General features: G+C 34.9%; 1 protein-coding gene across 3 annotated transcripts in view; it reads right to left on the bottom strand.

Annotated features, from left to right (window-relative positions):
• CWC22 (CWC22 spliceosome associated protein homolog) overlaps nt 1–26,201 on the bottom strand; it is a 63,752-nt gene that overhangs the window by 24,589 nt on the left and 12,962 nt on the right. For 2 of the 3 annotated variants that reach the window (XM_039219072.1, XM_039219073.1), the window contains exons 2-8: nt 17,806–17,945; nt 12,735–12,802; nt 10,667–10,777; nt 7,303–7,548; nt 3,618–3,746; nt 1,750–1,918; nt 1,313–1,366 (exon numbers count right to left, since the gene is read on the bottom strand). In XM_039219072.1, coding sequence (XP_039075003.1) covers nt 1,313–1,366; nt 1,750–1,918; nt 3,618–3,746; nt 7,303–7,548; nt 10,667–10,777; nt 12,735–12,802; nt 17,806–17,832 — 804 coding nt within the window. In that variant the 5' untranslated portion in view covers nt 17,833–17,945. The remainder of the gene's footprint in view (nt 1–1,312; nt 1,367–1,749; nt 1,919–3,617; nt 3,747–7,302; nt 7,549–10,666; nt 10,778–12,734; nt 12,803–17,805; nt 17,946–26,201) is intronic. The other variant, XM_039219074.1, reaches the window with a different exon arrangement.

Here is a 26,201-nt window from a genome sequence, read left to right as displayed (position 1 = left end):
TTTGAGATGGGGAGGGAAACAGTCTAAGTCTTAACTTAGGAAAATATTCTTTCCATTGAGCACAACATCAAAAACACATACTGCTTTTATTTTGGGGGGTGGTAGGGAGGTCTAACAGTTTAATCAGTGATTAGAAAATATTGCCCTGTGCCATAATTGAGAGGATCTAAAACATTTAACATTTTAACTGTTTTGTAGCAATGCCAAAAATATCTTCAATATGAGTGTTATATTCAAAAACTAAAACTTACTATCTGTACTGTTATAGACATGTGAAATTAAGTCTCCATGGTCTTAAGAAGTAAGTTATCATTGTAGTAATTTAACTCACTAGGTTAAAATCTAATAGGTTTCCAAGAGTGAACACTGGAAAGAATTTCATGTAGGAAAGAATTAAAATATTAACGGTAGATTAGTAAGATTAAGTGTGACTTCAAAATTCTTCATTTTATATATAACATGATGATATATATCTGAAAGAAACCTTTGAGTGTGAATAACAGCAATTTTATCTCTTTCAAGTTAAAAAAATTTTTTTAAATGTTTTATTTATTTCCGAGAGAGAGAGAGAGAGAGAGAGAAACAGCATGAGCAGGGGAGGTTCAGAGAGAGAGGGAGACACAGAATCCGAAACAGGTTCCAGGCTCTGAGCTAGCCGTCAGCACAGAGCCTGACACGGGGCTTGAACCCATGAGCCATGAGATCATGACCTGAGCCAAAGTCAGACGCTTAACCGACTGAGCCACCTAGGCACACCATTTCTTTCAAGTTTAAACAGAAACTAAATTAAAAAAATTCCTCTCAAATAGATCAAATAATCATAAACCCTGAATAATAAAAAGACAAAATTATTTACATTTAAAACAGATTGAAATTATTTAATTTATATTTTATAAACTGATTCTAAGAATATATGACTTTATATACTAATATACTATGTAGTTGCAGAGAAAATAATTTCTCACAGAGTATCAGTATTAGGTTCTCATGAACAACAGGTACAAGTGAAAAGAGTGGAAGGAATATCAAGTTTACTGTCTGATAATTGGATTAACTTCTATTCTTTGAAGGAATAATTTATTGTTGAATAACCATGTACAGTATTATCAATGTGATAAAATACTTGTTCTGTGTTCCTCTCTATATTTAAGAATATTAAACACATTAATTATAGTTTTAAAACTAAAATATCATCCAAGATACTTTTCTGAAAGACTACAATGCAAAATGAAAACAGAGATATGTCAATAAAGTGGCATCAAGCATGTGGTCTAATGCCACTGAATGGTACCAAGTTTTAAAAGTTACTTACCACGTTTTGGTTAATAAGATGTGCCACAAATTTTGAAGCAGTCAGACAAAGTTGCTGAAAAGTGAAAGTAGAGACAAAGTCAATCTATAAACTAAAACCAATTTTCAGTTAACTACTGAATCTCCAGCTCACTTACACTCTCTACTTAAAACATGTAGCAAACAAGGATCATTTTTACAGTATAGAAGCTACAAGGTAAAAGCTATTACATATGAAATAGTGCCATTTCTGGCTAAATAATTATAATTCTACAGTTAGAGCCATCATATCTGTGGCTCATCATTAGTACCCAGGGATATTTAATAGAACAAAAAAATGTTCTCATGAAAGGAATACAAGGAATTCCTATGTTGCAATCAACATTGCTTACCACTGTTGATTCTAGATTATTAGTCTGTCCCTATGTGGCAGTCAATTTACAAGCACATCATATATACCTTATCATTTCTTCGATAGCCTTTTCGAAAATTAAGAATTAACCTCTTGAGGATTAATTCTCCAATTTGTGGAAATTTCGAGTTGATAATCGCCACTAATGCCGCATAAACATGGGTGAAGATTGGAGAAGCACTCTGTGCTTGCAAAACAGATCGGGACAGCAGGCCTCTATTTAAAAAAGAAAAAAAAAAGAGTCAATAATCACCAAATTAATTAGAAGAAAAAAACAAAACATTTAAAATCCTGCAATATGACTCATCTGTAAATAAACACAAAAGCTAAATCAGGACTAAATTCTTCCCCACTATCTAGTCTTACTGATAAACAAAAACTTTTGAAACACAAAACTTCAAATCTGTGCTTTTGTAAAACAGCTTTTTCTATAGTTTCTTTCTTCAAAAAAATTTTTTTCTCTAAATATAATTCCTCTTTTCCTTGCTTCTGTTTCTTAGAGCTAATCATGAATTTGAGTTTTTAAGGTGTTTTATTCTAATATGTATCATATTTTCAAAAAAGTGAAGGTAAAAAAGACCTGCATCAAAAACTAAACTCCATTGTAAGCCCATCATTTATATAAAATTAATTCTGTGATCAAAGACAAATTTGGATGGTTTCCATATTTAAGCCTATGTTAGTAAAACAAAGACTTAGAATACTGCTATGAGAGAGACACAGTTAAAGCACTGCAAGAATAATGCTAAAACAATGACAGGAAAATATAAGATTTCACTTTAATTTATTTTGAAGTGAGCACAACTGTATATGCATTTCATAAGGAGAGATGCAAAGTGAGCTAACTGAAGAGTTATTTTTAGCAATGTGATGACAAACAATTATTGGATTGCCAAAAGGCAGGAAAACAATACCTTAATAGTTATCAGGTTTAACTTTGACAACTGAATCATGAGAGGAAAATGAAAAAAGAACACTCAGCTTATAAACTGTGAGCTCTTAAGCAACCCATAAAGCTTCTACTGCTAACTAAAATGGGAGAGCTCTACCTACCTTTGAGGACAGTGGCTGCCTGTGGGTCAACTTTTTATATCCCCACGACATGCTACATCTTACTTTATATGAACCTCCCCCAATGTTTTTGAGATGATAAATCAAAGTCATATGAAATGATACTGAAAACATTCCTCAGATTTTTTTTTTCAGATTTTAAAATAAAAAACAGCACATGAAATATTTCTATTTCCTGACCCTCTTAAAATCATGACCGGGGCGCCTGGGTGGCTTAGTCGGTTGGGCGTCCGACTTTCGCTTAGGTCATGATCTCGCGGTTCGTGGGTTCGAGCCCCGCGTCGGGCTCTGTGCTGACTGCCAGCTCAGAGCCTGGAGCCTGTTTCAGTCTGTGACTCCCTCTCTCTCTGACCCTCCCCTGTTCACGCTGTCTCTCTCTCTCCTAGAAATAAATAAAAATACTTTAAAAAAAAAAAGAAAAAAAAATAAAATAAAATCATGACCATTTAAAACCACAAAGAAAATGACTATCATTTCCTTCTGCTTTTCTAAAATTTATCACTGATCTTTCTCATTTCTTTTCCACTCACTCTGCTTTCATTAGAAATGAATGTCACATACAAATAAATAAAATATTCATCATTCCTCATGAGTTTAAATTATTAGAAGTGTTCAGTAAGCAAATATCTACCCCGAAATCAGTATGTGACATCAAACCTTCTCAAAAATGCCGTGAAGTACAAGTTACTTGCTAGTAACTTTCATTTTTACAAGAACTGCATTTTAAATAAGTATTCTCAACTACTATGAAAGCAGCACAGTGAATCAATAATTATTATCTATGTAGATATGTTTCTTTGAAAAGTTGCTATGAAATAATATAAATAAAATAGCTAATGCTTACCTTCCTCTAACTATATTTTCTTGAAGAAGTTCTTGAATAATAATACCTATATTAGAAATGTTGACTTTGTTGATAAGACCATTGATTGACTTCTTTAGGGCCTCCCAGCTCATCCTCTGGTATGCCAAGCTAAAAAGAAATGATTTTAATAAAGATGAAAAGTTAGACAATAATTACAATTAACAAGAGATTATAACAAGAACTTAAAAAAATACTGAGTGTTCCTTTGTTCTTAACATTATATTCACAAAATGACCTAAAGTACAGTAAAACATATGACTAAATGAATACAAATATATAGATTATATCCTAACCCATATCTGATGGTCTGTATATATGACATTCATCTATAGATCACTTCTCTTTAATAATATAATAAAATTATGTAAGGATAATGTTTTATTCTTATATCCATGTATATCACAAATCATAACATTCATTTATTAGATTCAATGACTATTGATTTTACATTATAACATTCATTTACTTAAAATTACCTTTAAAAATATTTTTAAATGATAGCAGTTTTTTAAAAATTGAATTAGAATATGAAATACCCAAATATAAACCATAAAAGGAGATTTTTATTATGACCTTTGTCATAAAAGCATGAGAAAGAAAACAAAATTAAATATTTTCAACTATAAAGAAATGGTAAAATATGCAGGAAAAGGGAAGCTCACATGAAATCATAGGGCTGAAAGACTGCAGTATTTTAAAGAACATTTCTATATTTAGGGAGTAATACCACAGCTATAACAGCTGTTTTTTAACTTAGATCTCAGGCAAATAATTTAGCATAATTGGGTTTATTTAGGTTGTCTTTTAAAGCTCTAAAATTCTATGGTTTTAAATTTATTTCTCTGTGGAGTATGATTTCACCGATAGATAGTCTTATCTTTTTTTTCCTTATACTTCTCTGGAAGTCTTGTGAAGCTGATAGACTTCTGGGAATAATACATATAAATATATAGGACTACAAAGGATAGCAGTCATATTTAAATAGTTTTCAAAGCATGAAAAGAAAAAAGTTTGAAATAGTATTCTATGTGCTTTTTTTTTTTTTTTAAATGTTTACTTATTTTTGGGGGAGAGAGAGAGAGACTGCGAGTAGAGGAGGGGGCAGAGAGAGAGGGAGACAGAATCCAAAGCAGGCTTCAGGCTTCGAGCTGTCAGCACAGGGCCCCAATACTGGGCTCAAACTCATGAAGCGCAAGCCCATGACTTGAGTTGAAGTCGGAAGCTTAATTACTGAGCCACATAGGAACCCCTCTATCTGCTTCTTTTTTTTTTTTTTAAGTTTTTTTATAGTTTATTTATTTTTGAGACAGAACATGAGTGGGGGAGGGTCAGAGAGAGAGGGAGACACAGAATCTGAAACAGGCTCCAGGCTCTGAGCTAGCTGTCAGCACAGAGCCCGACGCGGGGCTTGAACCCACGAACTGTGAGATCATGACCTGAGCCAAAGTCAGACACTTAACCGATTGAGCCACCCAGGTGCCTCTCCCCGGCCCCCCACCCCCATGTGCTTCTTAACACATTAAATAATACGAAGTGGTGGTGGGCCTAATCACTTAATTTTCAAGTAGGATGGCCATAAACAATATTTTGAGACATTTGCAACAAATAGTCTGTTAATACTATGGTTTGTTGCCTACATTCCTAATAGAAAGAAATGCCAAATTTTAGTAAGACATTAGTAAAAATAAAGATGGAATTTTTTCTTCCATTTACATTCACAGACTGCCTGAATTCTACCCATGGACCTCTTGAAGGTCCGTAGACTATGAGTCCCTGTTCTGGAGTGGTTTACCAAGGCAGAGGGGGTAAGAGCAGTCTGCCCCGGGAGAGAAGAATATTTCATCACTGACACTGTCCTCAGAAGATACTGAGGAAAAATAAACAGACTCAGTTGCAGTTAATTATATTGTTTTTAAATTCCCTATAGATCATGTATCCTCTAAATGTCTGCATCTGAGGTGGGTGGAACACTCCCAGGGGCCCCCAACCCTTAAGCCTTGGTATGCTCCTATTTGAGAAAGATCAATGGCTTAAAAACTAGCCTAAAAACTAGCCTAATTGTGCTGATACACAATTACAACCTCTCTATTAAAGTTGGGGAAAAAAAAACGAATCAAGTACAGTTGTACTTCCTAATTAAGAAACCTACAATTCACATGACTTAGTTATCTACTGAAAGTAAAATCTGTAAGCTTCTCTTAGAGACTTCTACCTCTCCTAGTTCCCTTTACAGCCTATGAACAGACTTAAACTATATACAAAATTATATTGCAGAAATCTGTGTAAAATTACATATACTGTGGACTCTTCTCTACCCACTGTATTTATAAGGAAGTAAGACTTGGCTTAATAATAATGTTTCTGGTCTTTTATTGGAGACCATGACTGTTTCTCACTTAATACTGACACTACTGCCTCCGAGAGCAGAGAGCAGAATGCTTACAGGCTCATGAAGCTCCTACTACCCACAGAAGTCATCCCCAAATCCCTTCTCAATATAACACTGCAGGTATCACCACGAAGTACTGGAATATGACACATACAGAGAAATTTACTCATTGGTTTTAAATTTAATGTCATCTAATGTCCCTTTTAGGCTCATAAATTTTGAAAATTTTATTTCAAATATTTATACTTGATATAAATGGCATTTCTACTTCAAGCCAATTTATGAAGTAAATTTAGATTTCATTTATATAAGGTTCTCAAGTCCTTTCAAGTTGCCATTAACATACCTATGAAAGATGTGGGAACAACCTGGAAAGACTGGATCACCTGGAAATCTGTTTTTCTTAAAGTGTACCTTCTATCCCAATCTTTTTATTACCTAATTGGCAACTGAGTGACAATTTCAATCTTAAACTGTATTATCTCATTCTGCTAAAGAATAACGTCTTAAAAACTTAGCTGTACTTTCATACCTAGTTCTGTCTCAATTATTTTGAAAAGGGAAGTGAAGATAAGTATTTTGAGGGTATATGTTCACATATGAATTTTGATTGTTTGCCTTAGCAAATAATTATAGTCTAAGATGGTATGATCTAAGAAAAGTAGAGTAAACTGTCAACTTCATTTTATAGATAGGTATAGGGGCTGGCAAACTACATCCATGAACCAAATACATCATCCTATAGTCCATTTTTATAAATAAAGCTTAAATAGAACAAAGCCACACTCATTTGTTTACATATTATTTATGGCTGTATTCGCTACAACAGCAGAGTTGAGCAGCTGCAAGAGATAGAACAACGCACAAAACCTAAGATATTAACTGTCTGGTCTTTTACAGAAAAAGTATGCCACTCTTGGTTTGGTGTAACTGGAAAGATTCATCTTAGCTCTAAAATATTAACAATGCTCTTGATTATCTATGAATAGTGGATACTACTAATAGGCATGCATAAAAGGAACAGTTTGAAAATAGTAAAAATAAACTATCTTTCCTTAAAGTCTGATTTATTCATGCAAAATAATTAAATGTTGAGCTAATGTCAAATAGTAAGCAGGGCTCCAAGGGAACTTAAGAATAAAGAAGTCTAATTAGAGGCCTCTACCATTGTGGACTAGTAATGTAAACTCTCAATAGCCAAGGTTAATTAGACCATAGCTGATTTTTTTTCAGCAAGGGTATCATCGCTTTGTATACTTATTGATATTAACATGCCTGTTTTTATCTGTAATCTGCTCTTGCATCATCCTGAGCTTCGCAGGAGGAATATATGCTCCACCAGTACGAGTAAGAAGAGGATCCAGTTCATCTTTCTTCTTCTTTGCAGTAGGTTCATCCTGAGCAGAGGAACTCTGGGTTACTGATGGTTCTGGGCTTCTTCTCCCAGGGGTTGGGGATTTCCGAGACCTTTTACGATCTGCATCTCTTTCTCTTTCTCTGCGTTTTTCTCGGTCCCTACTTCTGTAATATTAAAAAAATTTTTTTTAATGGAGAAAAGACAGTATAAATTACATTCTTAAATGTGCTGCATACCAAATGAGCAAGACCATTTTCAGGTCACAAATGCAGACAAGGAAAAGTGGTTTAGAATGGTAAGGAAGTGCTTCACAGAGAAAATATAACTTAAATGAGGTTTTCAAAGCTTCACAGAATTTACACTGGGGCACGTAGACGAAGTGGAGGAGGAAAGAGGGCCTTGTGCAAATAGTTTAAGACAGAGCAACTGCTGAAAACGTGAGCAGGGATGTTCAAGCTAATGAGTAGAATAGTGAGGAAACAATAAGGAACCATGTATAAAGGCAGTTGGAAAGATGAATTTGAGTCAGACTACAAAATCTTTAAAGACAAGGAATAGACTTCAAGTTTTTTATACTGGAGTTGGTGGGGAATCATTAATAGCTTTTGAGTATGATAATGATGTGAAATAGTGTTTTAAGAAGACAATTTAGTCTGCGATGTATGTGATAAACTATATAAAGAAGAAACCAGAATTCATCTTCAATAACGGCAATTTAGAAGTAAGAATGCCCTAAAAAACTGCAACATTTGAAATTATTCCTTGATACAAGTGGCATTTAAACCCTCAGAATATCAGAAACAGCTGGTTAAGACAGTGTAAAAAAATCAACTACTTTCTACCTTTAGTAAGTATCCATTCTTAAGCTAACGTTTTTGAAGGTGAGAATCCACTCTTAAGCTAACATTTTTAAAACAATCAAGGTATTATTCTCTGAAACTATCAGGAACTAATGGGAAACAGTGAGTGAGTATTCATTCTTAAGCTAACATTTTTTTAAACTTTTTTTTAATGTTTTATTTATTTCTGAGAGAGACAGACAGCAGGGGAGGGTCAAAGAGAGAGGGAGATACAGAATCTGAAGGAGGCTCCAGGCTCTGAGCTAGCTGTCAGCAAAGAGCCCGACACGGGGCTCTAACCCATGAACCGTGAGATCATGACCTGAGCTGAAGTCGGACGCTTAACCAACTGAGAACCCAGGCACCCCTTAAGCTAACATTTTTAAAACAAGGTATTATTCTCTGAAACTATCAAGAACTAATGGGAAACAGTACTGCTTTTTACTATTTTTCCTGAGAGAGGAATTTGTCCAGTTAGCTATTTTTCACCTCTACTACCTTGGAAACTCGGATCATTCTGCTCGTGCTTTGGGCGGCATGAGTTAAATGAATACAGTAAGTAAAAACAGGTTTTATTTATCTCTATTACCAGGAAACCATTGGATAGATTTTAGCTTGATGTATTTGGGAGGGTGTATTTGAGATGGTTTCTCTTAATAAATAGTAATACAACTTATACACATGGAGAAAACCAGTCACCTAGCCAGGAAGATGCAGAGAAGCTGTTTTGAAACTTAAGTATACCACTACACACAGAGACAGAGTGAACAGAAAGGAAAAAGAGTGGTTTCAAATAGCCACTCCAATTAGTCACAAAGCAGGTGCACTGAAATCTAGGCAGTGATTTGCAACTGAGCTGCTTCTTATTGTGAGTGTAACATGTTCCGAAAGAGCAGTTACAGCAGGAATTTAGCGGCATTGGTTATGATTCTTCTGAGAAATACTAGGTAAGACTGCTAGCTGGCTGATAAAATTGCATCTTTACAATTTTAATATTTGGTCCTTTAGAGTGCAGAGGTAATAGAGTCAGTCTTCTTTGAGACTAAATAGAAATACTTCTCTTCCTATTGGACCAAAAACAGTTACAATGAAGTAATACAGTCAGAGATAGTCAGAGATTATGGGAAAAAACATGGGCTTTGGAGTCAAAACTGAATTTAAATCCCAGTTTCATTGTCAACCAGACAGGCAAATGCAACCTCAAGTAAGTTACTTAATCCCTTCGAACCCACTTTTTAAATTTGTAAATTGTGAAAAACAGTATCCAGTTTTTAAGAGTTTTACAGTATTTGACAAAGAATGCAGGATGCCTGGCTCACCAATTATGATGGCAGTAGCTATTCTTACTGAGCTTCATTAAGGTGATAGCAGATGAACCTTTTGGAGGTTAATTTAATCTCACATTTTGGTTTTAGATATAGTATACTAGAAAGTAAGTAGTGTAGTGAGAAGGAAATTTTGGCTGCAGATATCACATAATGTGATTAGCTCCAAACTGCAGAGGAATTTGATCAAAATTTTAGTGGGGTATATAGTCTTCATAGTCATGGAGTGGGTTTTCACGTATAGGTGGATTAGGAGGAACTTAATGGAGGACCATGCAGGAGGAGAAGGGGAAAAATAGGTGGGGAGAGGGAAGGAGGCAAGCCATGAGAGACTCTTGAATCCTGAGAACAAACTGAGAGCTGATGGGGTGGGGGTAAGGGAAGGGGGGTGATGGGCATGGAGGAGGGTACTTGTTGGGATGAATACTGGGTGTTATATAGAAACCAACTTGACAATAAACTATTTAAGAAAAAAAAATACAAAATTTTAGTGGGGTATAGTCTTGGTAGTCATGAAGTGGGTAATATGAGGGAGATATCAAAAGGATACAGACCTCAGTGACCAATAATATACGGTAGACAAGTTTATGAAAATGGATGACCAATAGTAAGGTGGGTAGTCAAATTCTCCAAAAGCTTAGGAAAGAATAATTTATATTGAGATAAAAACTAGATCGGCAGCTTCACTCTCACTGTCCTAGTGCCATCATGCAGCAGAGTAAACTGTGATCACTCTATCCATATGGTATCAATGACTTTCATTCAGTAAGGGATCTCAAAACCTCATCCTCATTAAGTACAGTATTATATCATGAATAAGAGCTGAGGCTCAGGGCCACAGAGACCTGGTCTTGCCACTGGACGTGCTTCTAAAACACAAACAAATGACTTAAATTCTCTATGCCTCAGTTTCTTTATCTATAAAACACACAGTAGTATTCACTTCACATATTTACCACAATAAGGAGTTGATTCACGTGAAGTCCTTATTAGAAAGCCTGGCACCTAAGAACATCTGTTTAATACTAGGTGGTATTACTACTATTGTTTTCATTAAGAAGCATAAAATGAATTTAAAAAAGTATGATTTTTCTGTAGTTAAAATTTCCAATACTAACCTTGACTCCATGCTACCATCATGAGAACGTCCTCTTCTTGAACGCTCGTAATCTGCCCTGCTATAATCTATGTAATCTCTATCCCGAGGGGATCTGTCTTGTTCTGCATATCTAACACATAAAATAAGAAAACCGAAGTTATAGATGAAAACAACCATATTATAAATACTTAGGAAAGTCATATACTGGTAATGCTAAAGCAACTCTATGAATGAAAAATGTCTTATGAAACTATTTTTAAGTTTATGTGGTTGACAGCCATTCATTTAGTCTTGACTATAAAAGCTTTGAGTTTGTGTACAAAACAATTACTTGAGTTCACGTAACCAAACCTGTCGTCCTGATTCACAATGTCTCAAGTAAAGGATTATATATATGGATATCATATATAATTAGCATGAAAAAGGCTAATTGCACCCTGCAAATGACTCGTTTGCTTAGTTGGCTCATTTTATCAAAGCAATAAAAAAGAGACCAACATGGGTTTGCCTCCATAAACAGTTTAACTCACTCCAAAAAACATCAGCTGTTATTCTTACTGAATAGCAGTGAGAACGGATTGAAATTATTAGCAACCAAAAATGACAGTATATGATCTGCCTTAAACATTAATAAAATCAGAGAACCCTAAGAGAAGTTAAATACATATATACATAATAAACATAGTAACATACACAGTAATTATAGTAATTCAAATTTTATGTATAGTTAGCCCTTGAACAACTGCAGGTTTGAACTGCTTGGGCTCACCTATACATGATTTTTTTCCGATAAATACAGCACAGTACTAAAAATGTTATTTTTCTCTTCCTTATGATTTTATTAATAACATTTTCTTTTCTCCAGCTTACTTTATTGTAAAAATACAGTGTGCATGTATGTACATACAGTATGTAACACAGATAACATATACAAAATAATAGTTGACTGTTAATGTTGTTGGTAAGGCTTCTGGTCAACAGCAAGGTATTAGTAGTTATGTTTTTGAGGAGTTGAAAGTTATAAGCAGATTTTTGACTACAGGGGGCACCAGGGCCCCTAACCTCCAGGTTGTTTAAGGGTCAACTATATACATCTACAACTAATTTATATACATACAGATATATGTGTGTGTCAGTGCATGAAGAGAGATTTTTTTGTTTTTTGGTTTTTCTTAGGCAAAAAGTAGATGATTGATGAAAAGTACTAAGTAGTTGCAAACCATCACAATTAACTTGATGTCCACGAAACAAAAGTTTTTAGAGACAGTAGAGTGGAGTAAGAAGAAAGTATATAGCGGGTAAGGCAGAGATCAGACAACTGAATGAAGGTTTAGAGGATGCTTCTCCCTTTGTAAATTATTTCTAATGGTTATAGTTCACTAAGTGAAATAACTGAAGTACTACTGTGAATGCCTGATGAACATTAATAATAATATTTCTTGGGGTGCCTAGGTGGCTCAGTTAAGCATCTGACTCCCAATTTCAGCTAAGGTCATGATCTCACAGTTCATGGGTTTGAGCCCTGCATGGGGCTCTATGCTGACAGCATGGAACCTGCCTGGGATTCTCTCCTCTTCCTCCCTCTGTCCCTCTCCCACTTGTGTGCTTTCTCTCAAAATAAATAATTAACTTAAAAAAACTGTAATATTTCTGGATCTTTGATCTTAACACAATTATAAGATATGATATATAAAAAATATTCTGAAATCTATTAAGAGCTATATAGAGGATAGTGGAAACATAAAAGCAATGCTTCAAAATAATATAATTTCAATTCAGTTTCCCATTTTATAAACTTTCATTTTGTGTTTCATTTAGTATTAATTTCACTTATAAAACTTGTACTTAATATCTGATATGCTGAAATTATTCTTTCTCACCTTCAAAATTAGATAAGATCTGAAATTATTTACTGGAAACTACCAGAACAATCATTCAAAAATGATTTGTCCTCAAGCTTATTCAAATAATATTGCAAAGCCATCAAAAATAAATTGTTCATCCTAAAATTAGGAACTTAACAGCTAAATAATTTCTTAAACTTATTACAAAAAATTTAAATTGCAGGAGCAAATAACATTATTTACCTGTCTTCTGGAGAGGAGGTCCTCTGATATGAATTATAGTTTTCCCTTCGGTCATGACCAGAAGAATGCTTTCAAAGGAAAAAAAAGAAGGGGGAGGGAATATTTAAGAAATTATGAAAACACACGGAAAATGAAATACGTATTTTGGAAAATCAGAAGTGCCTTATAAATTACTTCAAAACACTTTTGAATCATTAAGAATAACTCATGGTATCTAAATAGTACATAAAAGAAAATTTTCAGGCCCTCCAAGGTAAATATCTGTGGCAGGTCTCTGGTTTCACTATGGACCAAGCACTTTTTTGAATTAAAAAAATTTCAAAGTAGAAGAAAATCTCAAATTTTTGATGCCACTTAGTTGATATTTTATTCATATGTAATAAATTATACATATATAGAATATCATTTCTATAAAGACCTTCTCTTGGTGAAAAACATGAGTAAGGGCCAGAGGCCTTCTAGCACAAAGAGCTCACTTTTGTGGTTATCGAAGTCTTATAATACTACACTTAACCTCCTTGGATCTACTTTGGCTTATACAAACCACTTTAATCCAGGTTAGTAAATCTGAATAGAATAAACAGCTAGAAGAAACTAACTCTAGTATATTTATGAAAATTCATTTTTATTTTCAGAAAACATTATTTGAAAGTCTGATATGTATAGCACTACTATGTTACAGTCTAAAGATTTGATAAAAATGATTCGTGAGAAATAGCTCCTATGCCAAATCCTTCAAAAAATAACAGACATACAAATAAGTAACTGCACTGTAATGTGAAACTGAAGAGACATGTCACAGGAGACAGAGATATGAACCATCCAGTGAGAACATATCCTAATTTAAAAATCCAAATACAGTTAAAAAGTCAAAATATTTATCTCTGTAAATAGGTATTGTTTTTACATCACTGGTGAAAATTCATGTTGACCAGCTATTTTTGTAGGATTAAAATAATTTTAACTACATAACTGTAAGAAAAACTGTATGTTTTTCTAAAGTACCTTCATGTAAGAAATCTAAGAAAATGTAAATCAAATAATGAACAACTTGTTCTGCATATTTATAGGCTTACCTCCTTAATGGGAAAAAGAAACATTTAAAAACAGAAAGTTATACTGAACGGAAATATAAACAAACTCCAACTTCTTATTTTATGATTATCTAAGTAACAGCAGTTTGAGTCTAATAGTCTCATAAATATATCGCCAAATAATCTCAGTAACTACTTAATTTTTTCTCCCACAACTATTGAAATTTTCTAATAGTATAAACTATTATATGTAATAGGTGAATTAGCATGTAATCAAAATTTATAATTTACAGTAGTCAGTTTGTATCTTAAAATCCTGTTTCTATGTTTCTAATGTATGTAAGAAAGTTTTAAAAATTATTTCCCTTAGCAACACAATGAAGTAGAATTGTTCAGTATGTAGGCCATAGATTTCTTTAAAATCTGACACCAAGATCCTAAGCCTAATATAGAACACAAGATTCATTCAATTCGTGGCAATATCAAACATAGTTTTTACTGATCATTTACGAGAGGACACAGCTCTTCCTGTGTAGATACTCTGGCGGATACAAAAGGAAAAACCCTCAGTGAACTTAGGATCTTATAGGAGAGATGATTGTAAAAATTTCCACAATTAAACATATCAGATTATATGTTCCTGAAAGAGCAACAGAGATTAAAAGGTAAAGAAAAAGAGGAGGAAGAGGAGGAGGAAGAAGAGGAGGAAGAGGAGGAAGAGGAGGAAGAGGAGGAGGAGGAGGAGGAGGAGGAGAACATAACGAAACTGCATGGTCTACTTTTTCTTTTACAAAACACAATTATTTTGATTACATTAGGGAGAAGGTCTCAGTTCTGTGCTAATGATTTTTAACACATCTCCGCAACATCTGTTGTAGGCATGGGGGGAAACCAAAAATATTGAAGTCGTGAATCAGGATTTCGTAAATATGATCAAGTTAACGTGACTGGCACACATAGAAGTGCTAACAGGACATCTTGAGTAGGGAACAGTACTGAATACTGAGGGATGACAGTGGGTAGTGAACTGGAATTTGGTAGATGAACAGGATTTTACTAAGTGAAAAATCATTTTGCTGTGTGATACAAATAATAACCTGACTTTTTCTATTTCTTTTATCATATAGTTCAGATTATAAGTCAGAGTAGCAGTTGAAAATATTGTCAAAATTACCTTTAAAAATTCTCTAAACTGTTCACCAAGCAAAACAAAAGCTTATATCATGCGGTTACCTATAGTCTCTAAGAATATACCCAGAGCAGTATATGAAGGTGAATAGAGAAGGGACCATGAATCCAGACCTGTGAGTATCCATTTGGCTCAGGGAACAAGTCTTTAAGAGCAAGGAGAGGAAGGACTGGAACAGCTGGGGAACTTGCTTCTAGATCTCTAAGGAGGCTGCAGCAAGGCTCAATGGAAAAACAAGGGATCCTCAGCTGAAGCCTCCTGAACTTGGCAGACAAGGAAAAATGTGAGCTCCACTTGAGGAAGAAATGGGCCCCACCCAGCTTGTGGACCTACCTGTGGCTAATAGGATGGAGAGAGGGAGGCAGACTAGATTCAGTACTGGCCGAGAGAGCTGAGCCATCAAGCCTGAAGGGCATGTGACTGAAGATAGCCACTCCCAGGTTGGGAGGATGCCACAGAGGACCCAGCAGGACCACCTCCCAGCAGGAGGCAAAGGTGGAGAAGCACAGTGTAAGAGGAGCAGGGAGAGGATCCTGAGAAAGACTAAACACGTCTCCCTCTGTGTTAAAAGTATCTGATAAAATCTGAGTGCTCTTGTCAGCCAAGAGCCAGTTCTACATCAGGTCTCTTTTTCTTTACGTCCCTAGCTCTTAATACCATCTGCAACCCACTAGGCCCACAATTAATGAACTGCTTAAGTCTCACTGGACCAACAAGTACAAGTCCCAAAGAGGCAGATTCCAGAACAATATATGAAGGTTATCTACTCACAGGTGGGTCTACTTGAGACAGTGAGTTTCCACCAAAATGCAAGCACGGGCTGACTGTCTACCTAGCCTTCCGCTCAACAGGATTTAGAAAAGATTGCAGCAGAGCTGGTCTCAGTCAGTAAGTTTACCAATTCAGTTTATTAAAGACTTACCACGCACCAGGCTTTGTACCTGGTATCTACTGTTAAGCTCAGTCTACTGGTTCTCTTTAAAGAAGGAAGTTTAGGGGTGCAGAGCTGGTGGAGAAGAGAGGAAGGGAGCAGTGCCTAGGTCTAGAATTAAATAAAAATATACCCTCCCCTTTACTAACTCCAAGCCCCAAGAAGTGAGGTGCCTGCTTGTAGATCAGTGCAACTGAAAAAAAGTGGAAGGGTTTGCTCTCTTGCTAAGTCCACCAAGAGGCGGAGGAGCAGTTCTGAAAGTAGATGTAGTTACTGGTTCTGTTACTGCTCTGACTATATCTACCACTCTACCTTTCTTTTTTTCTTTAAATTTTAATGTTTTATTTATTTCTGAGAGAGAGAAAGCATGAGCAGGGGAGGGTCAGAGAGAGAGGGATACAGAATCTGAAGCAGGCTCCAGGCTCTGAGCTAGCTATCAGCACAAAGCCCGATGCAGGGCTCGAACCCACGAACTGTGAGATCATGACCTGAGCTGAAGTTGGACACTTAGCCGACTGAGCCGCCCAGGCACTCCCCACTCTACCTTTCTTACAGCCTGCTTCAGCCGCACTAGACTCAGTCCTCATACGTGCTGTTCCCTCTGCCTGGCATACTCTTTTCCCAATCATCTGCATGGCTGGCTTCCTCATATCCTTCTGCTCAGATAGCTACCTTTTCAGTGGGTCTCTACTAAAAATTGCAACTTCCAATGCTACTGATCAACCTAATCCTATTTCTTTTGTCTACAGCCAGAATCTAGCACTTAACACTGTACCATGCCACAAAATTGACTTACGTATTAAGTTTATAATTTATTTTGTCTTCCCCCTCTAGAATGAAAACTCCATGAGATCAAGGATTTCTGTTTTGTTCACCATTTTACCTAAAGTACTTAGAGCAGTCACTGGAACATAATAAGAATTTAGTGACTATCTGTTGAATAAATAAATTTATAACGTCTAAATAAAGGATGACACAGAATAAGGAACTTGTTTATGTCCATGAAATATGCAACAAAAGACTCACTTGTAGATAGACATGCAATGACTATGATCAACTGAGGAAGCAGATATGTGTCTTCCATTTCATGCTCATTCAGGAAAATATGCTCGGGGCGCCTGGGTGGCTCAGTCGGTTAAGTGTCCGACTTTCGCTTAGGTTATGATCTCGCAGTTCGTGGGTTTGGGCCCCGCATCGGGCTCTGTGCTATCAGCTCGGAGCCTGGAGCCTATTTCAGAGTCTGTGTCTCCCTCTCTCTCTGACCCTCCCCTGCTCACGCTGTCTCTCTCTCTCCTAGAAATAAATAAAAATATTAAAAAAAAAAAAAAAAAAAAAGAAAGTATGCTCTAAGAATGGTGGATTTTCAGAGACCTGGGTGGCTCAGTTGGTTGAGCATCTGACTTCAGCCCAGGTCATGATCTCGCGGTTTGTGAGTTTAAGCCCCATGTCAGGTTCTGTGCGGACAGCTCAGAGCCTGGAGCCTGCTTTAGAGTCTGTGTCTTTGTCTCTCTCTGCCCCTCCCTAGATCATGCTGTCTCTTTTTCTCTCTCTAAAAAATAAATAAACATTAAAAAACAACAACAACAAAAGAGTGGTGGATTTTCCTTCCCTGTTATTTATTTTTCTTCTGCACGTGCTCACTCACATGCACTTTCTTGATTTGTGCAGGCATTGACACACGTACATGGACACACACATGCGCACATATCCTGCATGTTCTCCTCTCACTTGTCCTCTTGCAAACTACTGCTTCTATCTGATCAAGGATCTACATTTGAAATTGTCTAAGGTAGGTATGTGTATAATGCCACTCTACTGTCTGTTCCTAATGTCCTACTTACAGAAATGTATTTTTGATTAAAGGACAGATAACTGACTACAAGTTTATGTTCTTCATTATAAATTTCAAACACTTACCTTTATCTGTGCCACACTACTTTTCATTTTTTGTTGCCAGTTGGTCTGATAAATCAAAGACTCCTTAAGTTGGTCCAAATAACAAGTACCAAACAGTATGAATTCCTTGACAGTTTACTTTTTCTGTTTGCAAACGTTACCTGTGAGATATACCAAAGATATGCTTTGTTAACATCGATAAAATGTATGTGAAATAACAACATATTATTTCCCCACAATGAACATTTGACCATCTTATTGTTCTTAATCGGTAGGCACAAATATATAATCGATAATTACATAAAAATTGAAAAATGCCTTAAATGGTTCCACATCACAATGTATAAAGAACACATTTGTAGAACAGACTGAATAAGAGAGCAAATAATAAGGGATTATTAAACACCATTTTAGTCTAATTATGGAAAGGAACAAAAATTAATTTAATAACTGATGTCAGATAACTTTATTCAAACTGTTTTCAGTTAAGGAAACCTATACTTACATCATAAAATAGTACTGTAAACAAGTGAACAAAGGAAATAATGATATAAAATAAAGTCTATATAAGCTGAGTACAAAATATCCCATGTTTCTATATAAACTAAGAATGAAATATCCAAAATTCTTCTAATAATAATTACTCAGAAATAAATATTCTCTGCATAAAAACACAGTTTTTATAAACTGTGTATAAAATAATTAAGTTTTAATGTAGTCTATCAAAGGTACATGACTTCAGATATATTCAGACATGAAAACTAAGCATTTGGCTCAGAATAAACCTAATCACCAATGTTAAATGATGAAGTAAAAATTTTTCAATATCCATCTGTTAATTACATTTTAAGAATTTTTGAAAAATGCTGAATTGCTAGGTATGTTAACACAGAACTGTCATTTACATATTTTACTGTAATTATGTATCTAAATGGTTTATGGTTTGGTATAAGGTAATGAAATCAAAAATCAAATGAAACAGTAGAAAATAAGAGATTTAAAAGAGGTAGAAAATGTAGAGAAAGAACTATGCTAGTACCAAAATAATTGAATACAACGAGGAAAATTTTAAGGTCGAATGCCAGAAAGGATTATAGATTATCTAGTCCAATTCCTTCTATTATAGATAAAAAAAATAATGAAAGTTAGATAAGTTATTTCAATGTTCTAAGCAATATTACCAGTTAATGGTGAACCTATAACTAGAGACTTAGCCTAAGGACATGCAATTAAATTTTCTTTCAATGAGACCACATACACAAGTAATCCTAACACTATAAAGTGACATAGAACTCCTATCATTTAATGCAGATGGGGGATATACACAGATCACTAAATTAAGAAAAGTTTCTATTACAGTGGTTAGCATGGTATCAAGGTTATTAAGAGCAATATATATGAGATTCTTTACAAGCTTATTCAATGAAATATAATTGCAATCTAAAGCACACCACCGATTACGTATTTGTCGCTGTAGTTAGACTAACACGCTTGTAGGGACTCTCAGAAGGGAGAGAGATGGAGAAGAGGAGCCCTGTGTGCCCAAATTCCTGACCACCTCTGAACCAACACATGAACAAAATAGTACTTCTCAGATCAAAGAACTGAACTGTGATATGAAAAGCTGCCTAAGAGACAGAATTTGCAATTTAAATCTAATCAAGTTAATTGTCTAAAAAGTCACCACTCCTCAGAAAAATGTGTACAGTTTTAACATATCAGTTATAATGTCCAAAAAAGAAAATCAAAGATAACACTGAGATGGCCCAGATGTTGGAACTGGCATACAAGGTTTTTAAAGCATATTCAAATGTGCAAAAGAAAACATGCTTGCAAGAAATAAAGACAGGAAATTTCAGCAAAAATGAAACAAACAAAAAGCACAAACAATAAAAAGAAGAAAATAGAACCAAACTGAAATTCTAGAACTCAAAAAACGTATGAAGTGAAAAATTCACTGGCTAGACTTAAAGCAAAATGGAGATAGTAGAAAGTCAATGAGATTATCTAATCTAAAAGGTAGAAATTACCTAATCTAAACACAAACAGACAAGAAAATTAATGAGCAGGGAAGCGTAGGATAATATCAAAAGGCCTAATCTATGTGTAATCAAAGTTCTACAAGGAAAAAAAAATAGAATAGGAAAAAAATGTTTCAAGGAATAGCCAAATTTCCTCCTAAATTTGGTCAAAGGCAGAGAATCCTAGATAGCATAAATATAAAGAAAACCACACCTATGCACATAGTCATACATAATAACCAACAGCAAAGCTAAAGGGAAAATCCTGAGAGCAGCAAGAGGAGGAAACACATTACATACAGGGAAATAACTATTCAAATTATTGCTGACTTCTCATCAGAAACTAAGGAGACCAGAAGACAATCTTTAAAGTGCTAGGATTAAACAAAAATAATATTAAGAATGAAGATAAAGACATTTACTAGTTAAAACAAACAAAAGAAAACTCAGAGAAAGAGAACGTATCACCAGCAGACCCATTCTCCAAGAAATGCTGCAGCGCTCAGGATGTAGGGAAACAATACCAGTGAAGACTTCAGAAAGGAATAAAGAACACTGGAAATGGTAACTTTCTCAGGAAGTATAAAAAGACTACTTTTTCCTTCACTTAAAATACATAGGTCTCTTTAAAGTAAAAATAACATCTTGAGGGTCACCTGGGTGGCTCAGTCAGTTAAGCATCTGACCCTTGGTTTGGCCACGGGTCATGATCTCACTGTGAGTCTGAGTCCCACGTCAGGGTCTATGCAGCTGGTGCAGAGCCTGCTTGGGATTCTCCCCCTCTCTCTCTGACCCTCCGTCTCTCAAAATAAATAAATACACTTAAAAAAAAAAACCATCTTGAGGAGTGACAGTGTATGTAGATGAAGTATACACGTTAGGTAGCGTATAGGAGGAGCTAAGATAGACCTACATGATCCAAGATTTCTAAACTTTTTATGAAGTGGCAGTAGTATCAAATCTAAGAAGCTTATGGAAAGTTAAGGATATATATTGTATTCCCTAGAGCAATGACTATAAAAGTAATGTAAAAAATATAGCTAAAAAGCATGTAGATAAATTAAAATAGAATTTTAAAAAACTTTAAATAATTTAAAACAGCAAGACAGAAGGACCAAAGGAACAAAAAACAGAAGACAAAATGATAAGCAAAGCACTAAGCTGCTCAAGCAAAGTGGCTTGTTAAGCTTTTTTTGCAAATGCCAATTTCAGATCATTACTTAATGTAAATAAAACTGGTTCCCTAAGTCACTATGTTAAAAGGAATTAAATTACAAACACTTGTGTACAGAATTACTAGTACATATATTGGGGCCCACCTGACTTATGACACCAGATGTACCTGTGGGGGAAAAGGGATGCCTAGACAGGCTGGTTTTATCAAAGTATCCCCAAGGTATTTCCAAAACCCAACGCATCCCCAGGTTGCCCCAGCTTTCCAATTTTGGAGGAGAAATCTTGGTTCTCAATCTGCCATAAAGTGACAGTAGAATTGTATTTTACTTTAGGTAAAATACAGAGACTTCATAGTGTACCTCTTTTATAGTGTTTAGTCATAAATCATTTGGAAAGGGGCATATACATTCCATATGTATTAATCCTTACTAACTCACTGGTAAGAAGTATATATATGCATGCAGAAGAGTATCAATATCAGTGATTTTTAAATCTGAGGAATTCTGGGCACAGTCCGCAGGGAGAAAATTCCCAGTGGTAAGGCAATAACTGCCGCAGCACAGCTTCTGTGGGGGTTTAAGATATATGCCATGATAATTAAAGTAATATTACCTACTGCAACAGGGACACAAACACACATTGAGGCACTAAAGTGGAGTAATTCTGTTGACGAAATATGTTTATAAAATGCTTTTGTTATTTTTAAAATGAATATAAAACATGAAAAGTTGAGTTAGGAAGAGAATAAAAACCTAGATCAACAGAGAAGTTCAGCCTTCCTAGGTAAACTAGATACTAATTTCATATACATTCATATATAAAGACTAAAATAACTTCTGTAAAAATGTTTGTCTTTAAGCTTAAATAAGTTTATTAATTAGTGAGATCTAGAATATAGTTTATGGAAAAATTAAAAGGCTAGAGAACGGTCAATGTCCTTAATTTGTTTTTCCAGCATAATCAGTGACTAAGTCCCTATAAAATTGAGACTATATTATACTTCAATGGAGGATTCCACTCTCTTCTATTCTATTATTATTAATTAATCAGAGTTACTTATTGTACACAAGAGTGTTTGCTTCCCTACATTCATCTAAATACTCCTTCTATAAACTAACATTAGGAATTGTCCAGAAGGAACATCAAAAGAATCTGTGTAAAAGACTCCACCTAGTACTGTTCTGTATTTACAGGAAATAACCTGATGGATGCTGCTGCCATCATCACCATCACACATCACCTATGCCTGATTTCAAGGACTTTTTTGTTCAGAAGGAGAAAACACTGAAAACTACTTCTGTCCAAGGCTACAGAACAAGACCCTCCTTCCTCTAGTGATAGAAACCACTGATTATCATGTGCTTTTTTGTGTATTTTTGTTTTTATCCTGTTATTTATTTTTTCCCTCCTTGCTGGTTGATGCTTCTAAATCTGTACAATGGAACTTTCTACAGTAACAGAAAGGTTCATATTCTGTACTGTCAGTAGCCATTTCATTAACACAATGGCCATTGGCCACATGTGGCTACTGAGCACTTCAAATGCACTTAATGGATTTGAGAAAATTAATATATAAATTAATTTTATTAACTTTATAATTCAGTTTACATTTAAATATGAATAATCAATATGTGGCTGGCTAGTGGTTACCATATTGGGCAACATAATTCTAAATGATTAGGAGACACTTAGGCCTTTTAATCATGGTAGTTCTTCAAGATCCTTGACTTTGGGAATCTCCAGATATGCTATTAATTAATTCTTCAGATACTGACAAAGTAAAATAACTCATACCCAACTTATAAGAAAAGTCATTTGATCTTTCTTTCTTTCTTTCTTTCTTTCTTTCTTTCTTTCTTTCTTTCTTTCTTTCTTCTTTCATAGTTTACTGTCAAGTTGGTTTTCATATCACACCCAGTGCTCATCCCAACATCACTTGGTTATTTTCTAAGAAAGGTTCAGATTATGGGAAATAAGGGATAATATAATAAGCTGGGTCCTAGAGTCTATCTATGTTGAAATCACTAAGGTGTGATCTCCAGAGTCTCAAATGCAGTGCATCTACCATGATGCCAAATGACCATTTTACATAAACGGCAAGAAAATCTGGCACTAGACATACTGTGACAGTCACAAACTTGATACATGATCATGACCCAATGAACAACAGTTATAGCTATTGATCGACTGTATCTCCAGAAGATAACCGTCTATTCTGCAGTTGAGGCTGAGTAAGCAGGGGTACTAATAAAGTTAAAAAATAATCCTGATGGCAGTTATGAAGGGAGAATTGACAACTGAAACAGAAACTACTACCTGTAAAATAGATTCCACTAACTTGAAAAACATAAATATTATGCCAGGTTAAGTCACAATATACTTATCATGGATGAGCTAAGGTCATATTCTTATTTCTAGTTACTTTAGACCTATCTGTTCCAAAGTAAGACCACAAAATGATGTCTGCAAGGACCCATACATTTTACAAATATGACCATTTACTATCCCAGCAACTCACTAGTTTATAAACTCAAATTCTGCCCAATCCCTGCCAAGATGATCTGATAACTACCTCTAATCTCACAAAGGTAGTCTATAAGTGCCTTTTCTTAAACCACCTTTTTGAGATACTCCATGATCCTCCACAGTATACTGTCTCCTTTGCTGCAAACTAATACTTAACTCTGACAGCTAATTAGGTATGTTATTGGTGACTACTTACTGGTGAGCCTTAAGATATAAGCCTAATGATCTGGTTTCTCAAATAATTCAATGCTCTGGGGGACAAAAAAAGAAAAAAAAAAGTAGGATAGCTATTATAGAACAAAAGAGACAACAGGTTTAATGTGTGGCCTTTGTTTAGATTCTGAGTTGAACAATTTCCCTTCTCTAAAATGGGATTTAGTTATATAGTGGAAACCATTTAACCAACTTGAATTCAGTACTAACTCAATTGACTAATAGACTCTACCCAACTTTCCTCCTAAAATGGAGGTTGGCTGAAGTCCTTATTTCTGAATAAGGATGAAATAACGGAAGAGAACATTTTCTAATTCAGTTTGATTGTCAACTTGCTAAAATTATTCATATGTCACATCATGGTTTTTGGAGAGAGGGGAGAAGAATGAAGATAGGGTGGGATATAGGTTCTCAGAATTACTTAAATCCATATTACATATTTTCTATCCAAGAGAAATTATCTTAGTATGTACCTGAAATAAGACTCATTTCAAAATCACCTGTTACCTAAATACTGTGCCCAAGTTGGTAATGGAGATACTTTAAGCTCTAATGCTAATAATATACAAACTTTAACAAAGTATTTTCCTCAACTCTATAAACATGTATTCCATTGATACAAAAGTCATTTTAAAATAATATAATGAGGAGTGTCCTGAAGCTGATGTGCAGTGGTGAATGTAGGCTAACCATCACTGTTCAAAACCAGCAAATGGGGGAACTGTCAATGTACACAGTAGCTCTTCAACAAACTACTTTACCCTTGACACTAATAAAGTCTATGTAGCACATTACAGTGATGTTTCTGAGATATCCCAGAGACTAACCAATTAACTACATATACTTTAAAAGTCTGAAAATCTGTAACTTAAATTAAGATAGTAACAACAGCATAATGATAAATTACTGCAGCTGCAAGGATACACTAGTCATTTCATTTATATATTCTTATTCAATCCTCATAATTACCTTGCTTTGTTAATTTTTTAGCCTTATTTTTCAATGGGAGAACTGAGGTTCAAAGAGTTGAAATAAGTGTCCAAGTAAATTATAGCTAGTAAATGGCAGAGCTAAAATCCAGATGGTTTATCTGATGTCAAAATCATCTGATATTGCATCCCAATGAAAATGACATTAATATATGAATACAAGATTGGTAAACTATAAGATGTAAACAGATACAGTGTCTACTATCCAGAAAATCTTCCTATTCCAAACTGATCAATTTTTTCTAAGTTTCAGATAGCAAATGTTTTGATATTAATATAAAGCCCTACCCACTTCTTTTTAAAGATGCAAAATAATATTTTAAGGGTTCTCTTTATTTAATTAGCATAGCTAGAATTCACTCTGACCAGGTACAGTATAAGCGAATAAGTCACTTGACTTTATGGATTCACCATTTACCCTGGCTATCCTTGGTTCTGAAACCTGGTTTCTCTTCTCAACTTACGTACACACACATACACACAGCAATTTTCTGTGTATTTTATTTAAAATTACCTTACTTACTAAACTTAATGAGTTTTCTTTCTCTTCAGTGTGTGTCTTTTCCTTTCTACCCAATAATCATCATCACCAATAATTTTCTGGCAATCAAGCACACTGTTAGATTTCCATGTCCCAAAATTTAACTGTGAAATTGACAATATTACAAAGTAGACTGCTACTACAGTTCTAACAAAAAATGCATAAAGTCCTATCATCGTCCAGATTTATACGGAATATGCCCATAGGGAAATTCTGGGAGTTCAACATGTGCATGCTTGATACTTAGACTAATTGGAAATTCCTGCAATGAGAGCAATTTATCTAGAGTTTATAGCTCTCTCTGCTCTTCTTAGTATCACTATGTGGATTTTATGATGAATTATTAAATTTCTCTCTCCTTGTCACAAGTAAGCAACTCAGCAAAACCACAGCTGCTCCCCTGAACAAGGAGGACATTTTATAATAAGAGGATGGTAGTTTAAAAATGATTTTCCCATCAGCGTCAGCAGGCATCAGAAAACAAAATTTTAATAATGTTTGTAAGATGCACTTTACATTGGTAACTGGAAACTATGAAATTGTAAATTCTGCAATTATCTTAAAAGTTCAGAAAATGAAAACATCAACTAATGGCTGTAATTCACTGCTTTCTCAATGACTTCTGTTGAGCACTCCTACTTCTGTCCCTGAGGCATCCTCAACCAATGTGACTGCTATAACTATCATAAATTAAAAGCAAGTCAACAAAGTACATTCCCTTTCCTTTAGGTTGCTCTTCTGCATTCTACAAAATAATAGCACACTTGATAAGCTTCGAACATTGTAATAGAGTTAAAAAAAAATCTTAGTTGCTCAACAGGGAAAATGGTAATATTACACAGTATTCAAAAGAAAAACTAGTTTAAGTATGTTCTAAACACAAAACTGAAATGGGAAGGAAGTAGTAGCAGGATCCTCAAGAAAATCCCCAAATAGGACTCAAGCCCCTGG

The sequence above is a fragment of the Hyaena hyaena genome, unplaced genomic scaffold, assembly GCF_003009895.1.
Source record: "Hyaena hyaena isolate Hyena2069 unplaced genomic scaffold, ASM300989v1 scaffold_785, whole genome shotgun sequence".
In the NCBI taxonomy this organism is placed as follows: Eukaryota; Metazoa; Chordata; class Mammalia; order Carnivora; family Hyaenidae; genus Hyaena; species Hyaena hyaena.
Note: the sequence above shows the minus strand (reverse complement) of the source record. Positions and strands in the feature narration are given on the sequence as shown.